Source organism: Drosophila pseudoobscura, chromosome X (genome assembly GCF_009870125.1).
Source record: "Drosophila pseudoobscura strain MV-25-SWS-2005 chromosome X, UCI_Dpse_MV25, whole genome shotgun sequence".
Lineage (NCBI taxonomy): Eukaryota > Metazoa > Arthropoda > Insecta > Diptera > Drosophilidae > Drosophila > Drosophila pseudoobscura.
Window position 1 is genome coordinate 55,972,795 of NC_046683.1, and position 14,171 is coordinate 55,986,965.

Here is a 14,171-nt window from a genome sequence, read left to right on the forward strand (position 1 = left end):
TTCCATCTCCGCCTATTTACGAGATCTTCCTGAACTAAACAAAGTCTCTCAACAGGTAATAATACTACACCTTATCCGATCTGGCGGAAATTAACTATAAAGTTCTTTTGTATTAAACTTAAATTTAGAAAGTTCTACATGTACTACATGCCCAACTATAGTTGAGTTAGCCTCCACGAGCCACATGTTCATACGAAATGAAAGAGGTTCAAGCGAAGTATGCTTTCGTTAATATAATTCCACAAGGTTCATAAGCTGGCTGTCTCCAAGAAAAACATAGAAATATAGATAGATTTGTAGTCAGTTTGGTTCTTGGTGAGATCAAATTTTAATGTATTATTATTAGGTTTCACGATATTTTCTTACAAGATTTCTAATAGTAGGCAGACCAAGCGAAATACAAAAAAAAGTATTTTATATAATAAATAACAATTTGCATTCGTCGCACTTTTAACAAGGAAACAAATGTTTTTAGAGCCCAAAAAAAAAAAAAAAAATCAGGGCGATTGTCTTTTGATAAGATCAACAGTTTAAAAAATTATAATGTAATATTGTACATAAGTTGGTTTTTGTTTTAGGAAGAATCGGTTACAAAGGCGAGAGAGTACGAAGAACGAATTCATAAACTAATCTCCGTCATCGTGTTTATTGGAAGGCAGTGAGTTCTTGTGTCTGAGAGAGTTTAAGCGAGGCTTTAAGTCTTTGTTGGCAGTACCACCTGCAGGAAGATGTGGAACGCATTCAGTTTAAGCGCGCCCCGAACCGGAGCGGATCGGACCGGAATAGTGTGGGAGCAACCCATAGCCACAATTGCATTGCCATGACACCACTCGGCGAGGCCATGTGCTTTTTTGTTTCCTCAGCTTCAACTGAATGGAGAAGCAGCTAACGCTGCTTCCAAGCGTCACCATAAAAGCAACCCGTGGGGGACTTCCGGTGCGTCGATCAGCCCATTTCCACGTCCGCACTCAATGCATTGGCTTGGGCCATTTGCAGTGTACTGCGCGTATAGTCGAGTGGCTCTACACCGATATCCGCATACTCGTGCTTATCCCCCAGGGGGCAGAGCCCGCCTTCATCTTCGTCAATGACTGCAGCGGCATCATCGCTGTCCCCCGTTTCGTCCCAATCCTCGGCCACTTCCACATTCACGGGCAGATAGAGATGGAACGCACGCTGCTCCCGCAGCCACGGCGTCAGAAAGATGTGGGTGGCGGTCATGCGTTCCATGTAGTCCTTACGTAACAGCGACAACAGGAGCCACCGCACCGACTTTGAGAGCGAAGTGGGTATCTGCACGTTGCCGTGACGGATCACAGTGATGAGGTTGCAGTTGGCCTTCTCGTAGAATGGATACTGTCCGACGAGCATCGTGTACAGAATCACGCCAAGTGACCACATGTCCGCTGGTTTGCCCTTATACGTCGGCTGGGGACACAGTAGCTCCGGTGCTGTATATAAAGGACAGCCGATCTTATCACTCAGTGTGTCGTCCTCGCCTTCAAGGATCATAGAGCCCTCCAACGATTCGTACTGCAGTTTTGTTCTGTAAGAAGAGAAAAATTGCCGTTTTACTTAACTGAATATAACGCAATATACGCTTTAACTAAAACCCAATATCTCTACATTCTTCCGTAACGTTATCTGCGGTCTCTACACTACATTATGTGCAATCTCATTACGTTGCATAACTTCGATTTGATTTTGGGTTTTGTGGGGCCAGCGCAATGCCGAAAAAGACTCAAATCGATCGGCGACGCCGACGCCGTTGACAAGTCGAAAGGCAGCCAGCCAGCCCCCGAATCGAGTCAAGTCGAGTCGAATTTGGCCAAGAGCGCAGTCGATGACGAAAGCGAAGCTCGCGACCCCAGACACCCATGAACGACTGCCTCGGCTCGGCCATCATTGACATTGGCCCACTTTTGAATGCAAAAAAAAAAAACAAAAAAAAAGAGGAAAGACTAGCTCGGGGGCCGAAGCTCTTGATACCCTTGAATATCGATCGTTCATATTATGATTAGTTATCCGATGGCGGTATTTTTTGTCAAAATTTTGTGAAACTGAAATACGTAAAGTTTTCTCCTCAATATATAGTAAACCGATCTTTTCGGCTCCGTGTTATACAATGCGTGCGACAAAAACAAGGATTTGTATATTTTATTTATTTGAAAATCGCTGGACTAAGCTGTTGATTCTTTAAGTGATTGGTAAATGTTTCCTGTGCTGCAATATCTTGGCGAACATCATAACACCCTCTGAAAGTGACTCTACGAGAGAGGGATGCGACAGCTGGTTCGGCAGGCCTCTATTGATCAACGAAGCCACATACATACAAACACTCGCATCTGTGTCTGTACCTGTGTATGGGTATCCAGTATCAAGCATGGAAAGAAAAGAGCACATTTTGAAAACCTCGAGGCTGACCCTGAGCAAAAACTAGCTTCGAAAACTAGCTCTTCTCTTCCCCCACGGACAGTGCTCGAAGTTACAACAAATGACCTCGTCCGCCTGGAAAAGGTTTTCGTGCCGTGAGCGGACAGAGAGCGTCTTCGGAGAAGAGAGTCAACGCCAAAGAGAGCGAGAGGGAAGCGAGCGAGTAAGTATTTGCTCTCTCTCTCTCTCTCTCACTCACTCACGGTTCGATGTGAATTTACAAACGAAAAAATACGGAAAACGGGCGACAGATAATTATTGAAACACCTTGAAAAATACCCACACATGTGGGTATATTTTTCAAGGTGCTCATACATACGTATACATATTTACATTACAAAAGTACTTATATGTTGCCGTGTAAAAGAATACATAAATATATATCAGCATATGTGTGTATGCATAAGCATGTTTGGATATGTTTTCTGCATACCGAGTAAAATACTAATAACTGCGTCTTCGCGTGAGCACATGCACATACATACATACGTGCTTACGTACAATTTGTGTGTATAGAAATACAGAAGATCAGAGTCAGGGCCACTCGCCGCATTGTGACCTTAAAATATCAATTCGTTTGTGTGCGTGTGGCGTTAGAGAAAAACATGTATACATACTCGTACATAAGTATGTATGTATGTATGTATGAATCAACCCAAATAACACGCAGTCTGTTTGAATGGAGTTAACTATGCATACAAATACATACATACCTCACCATACAGTACAATCACACCTCTGACTTGCAATACTGTTAGAATTTACAATGAAACACGTCATCGAAATCTGTTGTTTTTGCCATTAATTAGGGTGAAATTGTTATCTCTAGCAAAGAAAACAAAATTCCATTACCTCTGCCTCGGCAAATTTCTATGCTAATAGATATCAGGCCAGATATCTACATATATGTATGTATATATTTGTATGTATTAATGTACAAATATTCTCTTACTAAATATTGCTTATTTGGGTCTACCCAATATTGCATCAGCGAATGTATACATATGGATGTACATACATACATACTGTATATGTATAAATTGAAATGCATTCATTTAGCCACACAAACAGTCACCTAATGCGAACAAAGTCAAAGGCATTGTGGTGGTACTATTATTCTTAAAATAAATACTCCATGTACTCCATGATACGAACTGATGGCAACATTTTCGCCACGACTGTAGCAGACTGCGCTCAGTATGTATACATCCATATGTACATTTCTATAGGTGTGTGTGTATGCTATATTCGTGGGTATAATTGTTTTTGTTGGCCTATTGGTGATTCGATTGCAACACTTGTTAAATGTTCAATGTTACCCACAACGGCGACGCCGCCGTCGTCGACGACGACAGCAGCAACAAAAACATGGGCCAATAACGAGAGCAACAATTGTGGCACCACAACCAACACCAACAAGCTCTCGCGGCGCATAACGAGTTTTCATCGAATTGCAAAATAAGCCGCTGCCGCCGCCGAGCAGCACATGCAGCCCCCCATCCCATCCATACAAAGCCAGCAAATGGTGGCGCTTAAATTTGAAGGTGTCTTGCCAGAGAGATAATAGGGTTGGAGCAACACGACATTGGGCAAGAGGGGGGAAGGGTTGCCCTTACCTGGCTTCGTCGATGAAATAGAAACGCTTCAATTTGAGGTCCCGCAGGATGATGCCGTTGCGGTGACACACCTGTACCGTCTGGCATATCTGGTGGAAGATGGCACGCGCCTCCGCCTCGCACAGTCGCTTCTCGTGCCTGATGTAGGTGTGCAGGTTCTCGTAGACGCCCGTGTGGCAACCGACAGAGTCGCGTCCCGGCTGCGCTTGCGCAATGATGATGTAGGTGCGGTCCTTGGACAACGGCACAATGTCGTGCACGGGTCGGATGAGCGAGTGGCCGTAGATAGTGCTGCGGCACAGCAGCTCGTCCTGTTGCAGCTGGAAGTAGGCCCGCTGCACCTTGTCCAGCGGCTCGTTGATGATTCGGCAGAGGAACTGTTCCCCGCTAAAGACGTCCACGCACTTGAGGTTCGAGGACGTGAGATCGATGAGATGGCGATACGAGGCAGGTGTTTTGGCCGCCGCAGCGGCTGAAATGTGACTAGGTTGGGCACTGATCAGGTAGCGGTTCTTGATCAGCTTCACCGGCTGCTCCCCGGCCAACCCACGGTCAGTTGGCTCGGCGGCGATGCCCAGGGCCAGCAACTCGCAGGCCCCACCCGGCGTGAGCAGCTTCTCGCGGATCGTCTGCAGCATCTTGGCGCTGGGAAACTCCTTCTTAGGCGTGAAAAGTGACCCCGCATTCATCGTGGGTGACAGGCGTTCATCGATGCCGCTACTGCCAGATGCTGAGGAATGATTTATGCTGCTTCCGCTGCTTCTGGCAGGGCTGGCCGTGGATGCGGCTGCTGGCGAGGCGGGCTGGGAGTAGAGGACTATTTTGTCGGCCTCGGCCGATGTAGTGTTATTCTGCACTCCACTGTTATCCATGTTGCATGTATTGCGGGGTTCACTGTTGTTGCTTTACACTGGCGGCGTTTATCACAATTTCCTCTCGGATTGGGGGGTACTCTTCGGTGGGACCGTGGTTGCTGTCGCTCTACCGCGCGATTGGCATTTATTGCAGCCTGCAGGGTTAGTTAACTATTTTGACATTTAACGACGCATCGTTCGGCACGTTTTGCTAGGCGGAATAATTCGATTTCGGCATGTATTTCGCAACAAAAAAAAATTCTGACGAAATTCTCGCGAATTGCTGAATAATATAAACGCGCGGTGGTTTTTTCCGATTTTAAAACAAATCGAATCGTTTCACACTCGCTATTCCGTGTGCGGATGAAACACAATGACGTTTTATTGTTGTTTATTATATTTAAACGCACATTCCGCAACACGACCTTATCTAAACTGCCGCACAAATTGAGTATTGTACACTTATATTGTACAGCAAAAAATATAGTTTTAATTCGATGACAAAATCAACGAAGCGCGCAGCAACCGCTCGGTTCAAAAAAATTTCAAGTTTTGATGTTATGATGTGTGACGCGGATTTATCTATATTTTATAGACCCGTCCGACCCTCAGAAATATACCAAAATATACCGTCTCATTTAAAAAATATACCGTAAATATACCGATTAATTCAAGTTATATTATACATATTCCTCGTTTTTGATATTCCGTCGAATATTACTAAATAGATAAATCTCTCAGCCCTGCTCACATAATTGTATCCGATAAATGAACTTATTTTCTACTTGACTGGTTAATTTTAAATACTTGCTTTTATTGAAATTTGCTTAAAAAAAATGGTTTAACGAAAAAGAAAAAGAGAGTATGGACAACAGGCAAAATGGCCCAGAAAATGCAACGCATGCAAGGTAAAATCCACCCCATTTGCCCAATGTACCTTGCAGGTTTTGTCTTCAAGGTATATTGTCCGTACAGGCGAGGTGAGGTTTGTACGAACCTTGCAATTTGTATTGGCTGTATTTGCCTGTTGTTCATACGCCTTTCTATTTCCCATTCAAAATGACGACTCAATGTTTCGTCGCAGAAGTGAGCACTTAGCGATAAGAAATATACCGAAATATACGTCAAAAAACTATGTAAATATACCGATGCCTGTAACGATCTAAACCCTCTATATTTGAACAGTTCAACGACTTTAGATAAACTGCGGAAGATGTTACTGATTTTAAATTCTTCTTGTAGATCCATGCCATTTATCCTTTGAACTTAAAAAAAAACACAATATGTTTCGTCTGAGCTGCGTTAATATTATTAAATTTGCATTATTTTCGGTTTAATATTAAAGTACCCCCTTGGTCTACAGTGGACTAACGTTCCTTGTTGCATATTTCTCGATTTTGATATTCGGTTTTATATTACTAGCTAGCTTGGAATTCCATATCCGATTGATACATCAATTTCCTACAAGATTGGCTATTTTTTAGTACTCCTTTTCATTGCATTTTTTCCAAAATAAGGTTTAGATAAAAAAGGTTAAAGAATAAAATGTAAGTAGTTTCGAAATGATACGCAATTGTTGCTGGTCAACAGGTTTCAGTAATGCGTATGGTACGGCCATTTTTATACCCTCTATCCTTTGATTAATGTTAACATGTTTTTTTCCAAGCAGCTTTTGACTTGACTTATTATTAGATTGATATTTGTGGACCTATTCATGCATGTGAGTGGTTTCTGTGTATATCTCGATCCCGATACCTATTCATGGTCATTGAGAATACCATAAACTGAAAAAATTCGTTGAGATAAGCGTAAAAATTAGAGACTTTCTGAATTTATGGAGCCTGAGAGGACAAACATTACTTCAATCATATAATATCCTTTTCCCAAGGGTATGCAGAATGTTGCTCATTCCGCGGCGCATGTTGCTGACACACCACGAAAAGAGAGCAAATTTCCAGATGCTCTCTTTCTCTCTCTCTCTTTTGTCTCTCTCGCTCTCTTGTCACACAAGGTTGCCTCGTTTGTGTGTGTGAGTTTGTATGGGAGCGAAAGCAACGTCATCCATCGTTATTTTTGAAAACAATTGCGTGGAACGCTGAAATTCCTGGCTTTGCTTGTCTCTCTGAATGTCAAAAAACGTCATTGTAAAACACACATACTATAGACTACAAAGTATGTCTGTATGTACACATGTAGTTATTTCGAAAAGAAGCGATAATACGTTAAATTTGAATGCCAAAATAACCATATTTTTTTAATATCGTTATATTCATTTCGCAATACCTGTATGTACAGTCCAGAAGGCATTGATCTACGCACTACAATTCAGCCCCTCATTGTATGTACATATGTATGTATGTACATACATACATATTTCAAAAAACATCTGCGATCTTACATTCAGAGATTTTAAATTACTCATATGTATGTGTGTATGCGTGCCTGTATGTATCGCGCACGGTGTTGTGGAAGCGATTTACGATTGTTGTTTGCAGCTGTCGATCGGTGGGAAGGATCCCGAATACCGAAAGGAAGAGGATCACCACTGCGCTACGCAGGTCGCAGGTAGATTTCTATTGCCCAAGAAGAGAAGCCAGCTGTACCACTACTTCATCCCCTAAGTATCAACATAGTGCTGTGGGGCACGGCTGTACATACTCTTGAATGTTGCAGTCGCATATTCAGCTGGCGCAAGGTGATTCCCAACCACCCGAGCATGTACAGTGGTCGACAAAAGTTATATGACCCGACCCCTATCTTTGCTACCTCTCCTCTGGCGTAGCAAAAACATTTTAAAGAAATTTATTATGTCCATATTTATGCATGAACATAAATACATATACATATGTACATCTGTATTAAAAAAACGCCTCGTAGATGTCTACATCCAGACCATTATTTCATGTTAAAATGACACGTTAATAGCCATGCATATTTATATAGATATTTTATTTAGAAGTAATATCTTAAGTTTGATAGTGGAAAATAGATATTTTAAGTAAAATTCAATTTTTTGATAGACTTTCGTCGTCCACTGTGTGAACAAATGCACAAAACGTAGGCAATGCAGAAAATACATCCATATATACAAAAGCTGTTGTACGCACGCACGCATTTTTGGCGCTTGGCTAAAGCACGCTTTTCAAAAAGTAACGATCGCGCGTTTTAAAAAGAAACGTCTGTATCGCCTTCTCTTCTTCTTTTTAGTTCAATATCCACACAAAGTAACCGATAAATACGGGACTGAGATCTGAATGTGTGTGTGCGTGGTGGAAAATAAAAAGTTTTGGGGCCGAAGCTTCTGATGCCCTTGCCAGATCCCATAGTTCTTCGACAGGTTACACTACACTGATTTGATTTTGATAAAATGTGTGGGTCTATAAACTAGCACATAAAGTGAATGGTGAGGTGGCAGTTAAATGATCAGATATTATATTCTGCATACAGCAATAAAAACCCATAAAGTAATAAAATATCGTGTTCTCTGCATTGTGAAACATCTGTCGAACTTATAATACTGTTTGCAAGGGTATCCAAACCGAAACAACCTCATTCGCTCGCACTCTTTCTCCTCAGTTTCTTTTTTGTTGTTTTTGCATCTGTTTTCTCATATGTATGTGTGTGTGAGCATGGAAAGTATCTGTGTATCGTTACCGTGTCACCACACCAAACAAAAATGAAACAGAAATGATATCAAGAATAATAAAAGTATGCATTGAAATAATCGAGTTTCATCACATCTTCCAGCCGGTAGTTGTATTTCATTTTGTGGCGAAACAAAGCTGCTCTTTCCTTTAATAATTTCGATTAGCTGAGAGGACTGGGATTTCAGCATCTACTCTACCCGGTTTTAGTATGTTATGTGTGTAATACCCATGTCCCTTTGCTTAAGAGATGGTTTTAAAATTGTATACCCTTTCAGTGAGTCTTCAAAATCTTGATAGCGGATCTATCAAATCTCGTCCGTCCATCAGTTTACGAGATACTTATAGAAGCAAGACTTCTATAAAAATCGAACATCATTGTTGTTTGTAAAGATTATAGAAGAAAGATAAGATGTTGAGAAGAAGATAGTGGTTAAGTATAAACATTTGAATAGACAAATACCATTTCACTAGTTGTCGAAATCAATAGCGTATACGGACGGCGATGCACCATATACACCATTATGTTAGCCTCATGCGTCACCATGGCTGCGTCATCGTGGCGTCATCAAGTTTAGTTTTTGCTTTTGCTTTTGCCTTTCCCCTCACTTTCCTGTCTGTCTGAATCATGATCCTGACGACATTCTTCTCATACACGCACACACACAGAAAGATTTAAGAACGCTAAAGCCACTAAATAGATACTGGTATTGGCATTGGAATCGACAGACTTCAACGCTGATAGGTTGGTAGGCTTGCGGTCCAAATTGCATGCATAAAATTTTACCCAAATCTGTTTTCAGTTCGAACAATACTAGTATCCGCAATAAGCTATCCAAAAAGATTAACATGTCGCTAAGCTGGTGGCTGAGAAAATTACTTTCTCGATGCACGATTTTGGTTGTAAACTTTCACACTGGTGCTGCGACTCGCCATCAGCCATCAGACCAGTCGGGTGAGATTTGATCAGTGCAATGACCCACTCGAATGGGGGCCCTCCGATTCCGAAGGTCAGTGCCCCATTATTAGTTTTGAAATCTAATTGAGGATCGGATCTCCTTTTCGGGGAGGAGGAGTAATTCTACTTGAATAGTCCACGTATAGACTGATCAAACCGATTAGTTTTAATTAAGCAAACATTAAACCTTACACCTTAAATATATATATGTATATGTATGTTATATAAAAATAGTCTAAAATGTATAATATTTGATATAATTATTTACAAAGTAATTCATATTTATTTAGACATTTACTATCGTTTAACAAATGCGCTGTGTGCATACCGTTTAATAAATATATTTGTACGTTTTCAATATACATATGCATATAATATAATATATAGGTATAGACTCGTGTATTATAAACAATTTTTTTATAACTTTAAGGTTGGTATAAATAATTCTCAGTAGACACGGGCTAAATATATTATCTTGTGGCAAAGGTACTTCGCTATTGATCAATTTTGATTCGATTTCCCTCGAGCACATTTCTCAGAATATCACCTTACATATCGGGCCATTAAAGAATGCATCGAATTCGGATGGGTTATGTACGAGTACTTATAGAGACTTTCGGAGTGTTCTCGGAATATGGTAAGTTTGGTTTAGGAATACCCAGGAGTTTCATGATCGCTCTCTTCCGCAATGGATTTTTTGTCTTCTGTCTTAGTGCGACCCGTGAATCTCTCTATGGCAGAATGCCTTCCAACTTTCCCAGATGTAAAACCTTTGACCGAACCCCACGGCAATTTGCCAGCCTCGGATGATGTCATTAATATGGAATAAGAGGTGCACGTTTCACCCTCCTTGCTGTGATGAATTCCGTACAGAAAATAAACTACCATCCCAATGCAGACCCAAACGAAAAAGCGTGTCCAGGTCACGGCGTCCAGGTGAACCATCAGCAGAATGTTGCAAAAGATACCAAGAGCCGGCACGAATGGAACCAGTGGTACCTTAAACACCAATCCGCGTGTGTTTTGATTGTGCACCGCCATAACGGCGACACAGAGGCAGGCGGAAAATATGATAAATCCATAGATGAGAAGGGCCCACCAAGTGCCCGAGTACAGCTCCGTCCAGGAAACCTTGAGCTCCACGCAGATGGCGAAGCACAGACCGATGAAGAGCATTACAGCAACAGATACCACAGAACCAGGCTCGAAACGTCCCAGCAATGGCTCCAGGTAGCGGAACTGTGTCTTTAGTCGTCCGGCCAGTCCTTCCTCGATCAAGAAATTCGTGGGCGACGATGCGGTGTCCAGGCTCGACTGCGACATCGAGTCTTCGTCGGAGACATCATCAGGACTGCCTGGGGTGTCAGGTGCCCGTATGGGATTGTGGAGCTGTGACATGGGTCTATAGCGCAGAATGATCACGCTGGCCGAGACGATCGTATAGGCCAGAAGTGTCCCAATGGACATGAACTCCACCAGCTTGGCCAGATCGAACACCAGCGCGAGAGTAGCACTCAGAACCCCGGCAACAGCTAGATTCAGCAACGGAATTTGGGTCTTGGCGTTCACTTTGCCGAAACAGCTAAAGAGCAAACCGTCCGAGGCCATAGCGTACATACAGCGGGGCAGTGCAAATAGCGAGCCCAATAATGTGGTCGTCATGCCGCACAGAGCTCCGATTGAGATTATGTACTTTGCCCAGGAAAGATTCAGTTGGCCGAATGCCTCCGGCAAAGAGGCCGCCGGATTAATATCGCTAATCGGGATCATGAGTGTCAGAGCCGCGCTTACCAGAATATATCCGACAGTGACGACACACAGCGAGATTATCGTGGCTATGGGTATGGATGTGGCGGGACTCTTGGCTTCCTCCCCCGAAGTGGCAATCGAGTCGAATCCCACAAAGGCGTAGAAGCAGGTCGCTGCGCCCGCAATGACGCCCCCAACGCCGTAGGGCAAGAAACCCCCTTCAGCCTCTGACCAGTTCTTGGTGTCCGCATACCAGAAGCCGACACTTATGACCAGAATCATGACCGCTATGTTGACTAGGGTAAGTAAGCTATTGAACATCGCCGTTGCTTTCACTCCGATGGCCAGTGCAGCGGCGTACACGATGCAGACCATGAAGGCTAGTATGTCCGGATACTGGGCCAGCCCCGGCTCATGCATGCCGCCCGTCAATGCCAGGGTAGTATTGCCAATCCATCCACCCAGCATGGAGTCTACGTAGCCGCTCCAGGCCCGCGCCACCGACGCTGCTCCCAGCATGTGCTCCAGCAGTATGTTCCAGCCAATGACAAACGCCCAGAACTCACCCATTGATATGTAGGTGTACACGTATGCGGAGCCAGCCTTTGGCACCCGCGTTCCAAATTCCGCATAGCAGAGGGCTGCCAGCATTGAGATGAAGCCAGCCAGAACAAACGACAGGATAATGCCAGGTCCTGCCATTTCCTTGGCCACCGTTCCAGTCAACACATAGATGCCAGCCCCAACCATATGTCCAATGCCTGCAACGAAATATCTTTCATTAGCAATAAAGGGATAAGTGGGCTGGGATTGGATTAGTCGAGTACCAAGTAGCGCGATGTCAAAGGTGTTCAGGCACCGATTCAGCGGTGTCTCCATTACGTCAGTGGGCACCACTTTAGTGCGATTCATTTTGCTGCACATTCCGGACAATATGTGTTTCATTATGGCACGTCTTGAGCTTGGCATATTGATGACTTTGATTCCAACCCAAACTCTCAAATGCGTTATTTCTTTTTCTGGATTCGAATATAAAAGGGAATTAGTTTATTGATCGAACTAAGGTACCGAGATGATGTTCAATTTATTTCGTATTCTGCGGCATTCGGATTACCTTCTCACTTGTTGTACACAAGCAGCTGTGACTTTATTGATTTTTATTAAAGCTCCACTCCACCACGTTCTATGTGCAGCGTAGTCACAAGGGGGGAAATATCAGCTTTTGGAGTGAGCTTTTCTCTTGAATTATCGTTTATCATATCCCGATGTAAATCAAAAGGATTCTTGGAGGAAACAAATTTTTTATTTTTAACTCTAAAATTCATTTTTGGGCGAGTACTCCCCCTTAAAGATACTAATACTAATGGTTCAGATTAATTTATTAATAGGTATTTTGAGTATTAATGTAATTTTTTGATGAGCGCCAAATGAAATATAATATTAATTACGTTCTTTTTCAATCAGTAAAGTCCTTCAGTAAATATTTCTTTACCATACCAATGTTCTATCGTTCGGACTGGTGACACGGAATGACCTTCTTCAGGTTATTTCTGTGATTCAGCATTGGAATAAGTGTCTCTACAATATTTCAAGTTATAGCGGCCTTATATCGGAAAGTAGCCGAGAAACATTCATCAACCTGATCTTGATAAGGAATCATTTTTAAAAACAAACTGATATCCGTTATGTTATCAGATAAATTAATCAAATTCTACATTATTTCTACATGTATTTTACACATGATGACATTTTACGTGGTGGTGTATCCTCTTTCTTTCGGGTCGTCCCAGTCGGATTTTGTAGAACCGATTCTCAAAAAAATGGGTTGTTCATGATTCTTTTTTTCAGGGAATTTTAGGGAAAAATATAAAATTAAAACCGAACCGCTTTTATACATACCACCTTGTTTAATTTCATAATGATTCTACACATATCACAAATTTACATGATTTCTACATTCTACACATTTTCTACACATAAATTCGTCAGCTTTTGAATGTATGCAATTAAACCGCGGATATCTGCGGGGCGCCGCTACAACAGTTGACATTTGAATGGTATTCCTTATCACATAATGGAATTTAAAGAGTTCGAACAATATTAAGTTAATTCCTGTTAAGTTTTTACACCACTCAAACTCTGAAAATCAAATTCAAAATCGTAAAATTTCTATAGGAATCAAACATTAATGGGAAATCTTAAACGATTGGTAGATAATATCAAATGTACATGTAAATAAATGGCACCAAATCAGTCTAGCTACTGAAGTTCAAGTCAATCTTTATAATCAGGTTTCAGATTCAGATTAAAATACAAAGAAAAGCTCAAATTTTGTAAAAATAAATTCTATTTGAATTGTACATAATTATGTAATTTTATTTTGAATATTAGGCCCCATTTTAACAGCGAGGAGAAATGTTGTGAGTCGCAGCTAGAGCCGCGACAGGTTTCTCGTATCTTCATAATTGCGGATGCCACATATGCTACAAAATTTGGTTGCTCTAGCTCTTATAGTCTCTCTTTAGAACTAGGCGTATGTATGTATGTATATACCATATATATATATATCGGGTATAAAAATAATCATAATCGAACGTACGGATTTAAAGATATATTTAAGCCAAACTATGACCTGACGTTACGTTACCAAAAACAAAAGTGGTTTTAAGGTTGGGGTACTTCAATTATAAAAAGCTGCGTATTGTATAACATTTTTCGTACTAATAAATAAAATATTGAGAGCTAATTTTCCAAGTTATTAAATGTAAAAACCTTTCCTGTTTTCGTTATATAACAACAAAAATATATGGAAATCTGTTTTTATATGCTTTAAATGTTATTTGGAATGGTGAACTTTTTGTCGGAAATGTTCATATATGTATGTATGAATGTATAAATATTCTTACTAAGGATTACG

General features: G+C 41.6%; 2 protein-coding genes across 3 annotated transcripts; both read right to left on the reverse strand.

Moving 5' to 3' along the window:
* Positions 1-316: 316 nt before the first annotated feature.
* On the reverse strand, positions 317-5,514 carry trbl (tribbles pseudokinase 2). Its single transcript, XM_001354091.4, has 2 exons — positions 4,050-5,514; positions 317-1,546 (listed from the first exon to the last, which is right to left on the reverse strand). The coding sequence occupies exons 1-2, from the start codon at positions 4,919-4,921 to the stop codon at positions 946-948; spliced, it is 1,473 nt and encodes a 490-aa protein (XP_001354127.3). The 5' UTR covers positions 4,922-5,514; the 3' UTR covers positions 317-945.
* Positions 5,515-9,803: 4,289 nt separating this feature from the next.
* LOC4813968 (cationic amino acid transporter 4) lies at positions 9,804-12,466 on the reverse strand. 2 transcript variants are annotated; one of them, XM_001354090.4, is made up of 3 exons: positions 12,369-12,466; positions 12,082-12,273; positions 10,154-12,015 (listed from the first exon to the last, which is right to left on the reverse strand). In XM_001354090.4, the coding sequence occupies exons 2-3, from the start codon at positions 12,221-12,223 to the stop codon at positions 10,154-10,156; spliced, it is 2,004 nt and encodes a 667-aa protein (XP_001354126.3). In that variant the 5' UTR covers positions 12,224-12,273; positions 12,369-12,466. The 2 variants fall into 2 exon arrangements, with proteins under 2 accessions (XP_033240272.1, XP_001354126.3); XM_033384381.1 differs by lacking the exon at positions 12,369-12,466 and having other exon boundaries at positions 9,804-12,015; positions 12,082-12,223.
* Between the last annotated feature and the right edge of the window lie 1,705 nt (positions 12,467-14,171).

Bases quoted from the DNA above. Each gene is read 5' to 3' on its own strand.
- trbl (XM_001354091.4), bottom strand. From the start codon at position 4,921: ATGGATAACAGTGGAGTGCAGAATAACACTACATCGGCCGAGGCCGAC. The intron at 1,547-4,049 runs GTAAGGGCAACC...CTCTTCTTACAG, and splicing joins TATTTCATCGACGAAGCCAG to AACAAAACTGCAGTACGAAT.
- LOC4813968 (XM_033384381.1), bottom strand. From the start codon at position 12,223: ATGCCAAGCTCAAGACGTGCCATAATGAAACACATATTGTCCGGAATG. The intron at 12,016-12,081 runs GTACTCGACTAA...ATTTCGTTGCAG, and splicing joins CTTTGACATCGCGCTACTTG to GCATTGGACATATGGTTGGG.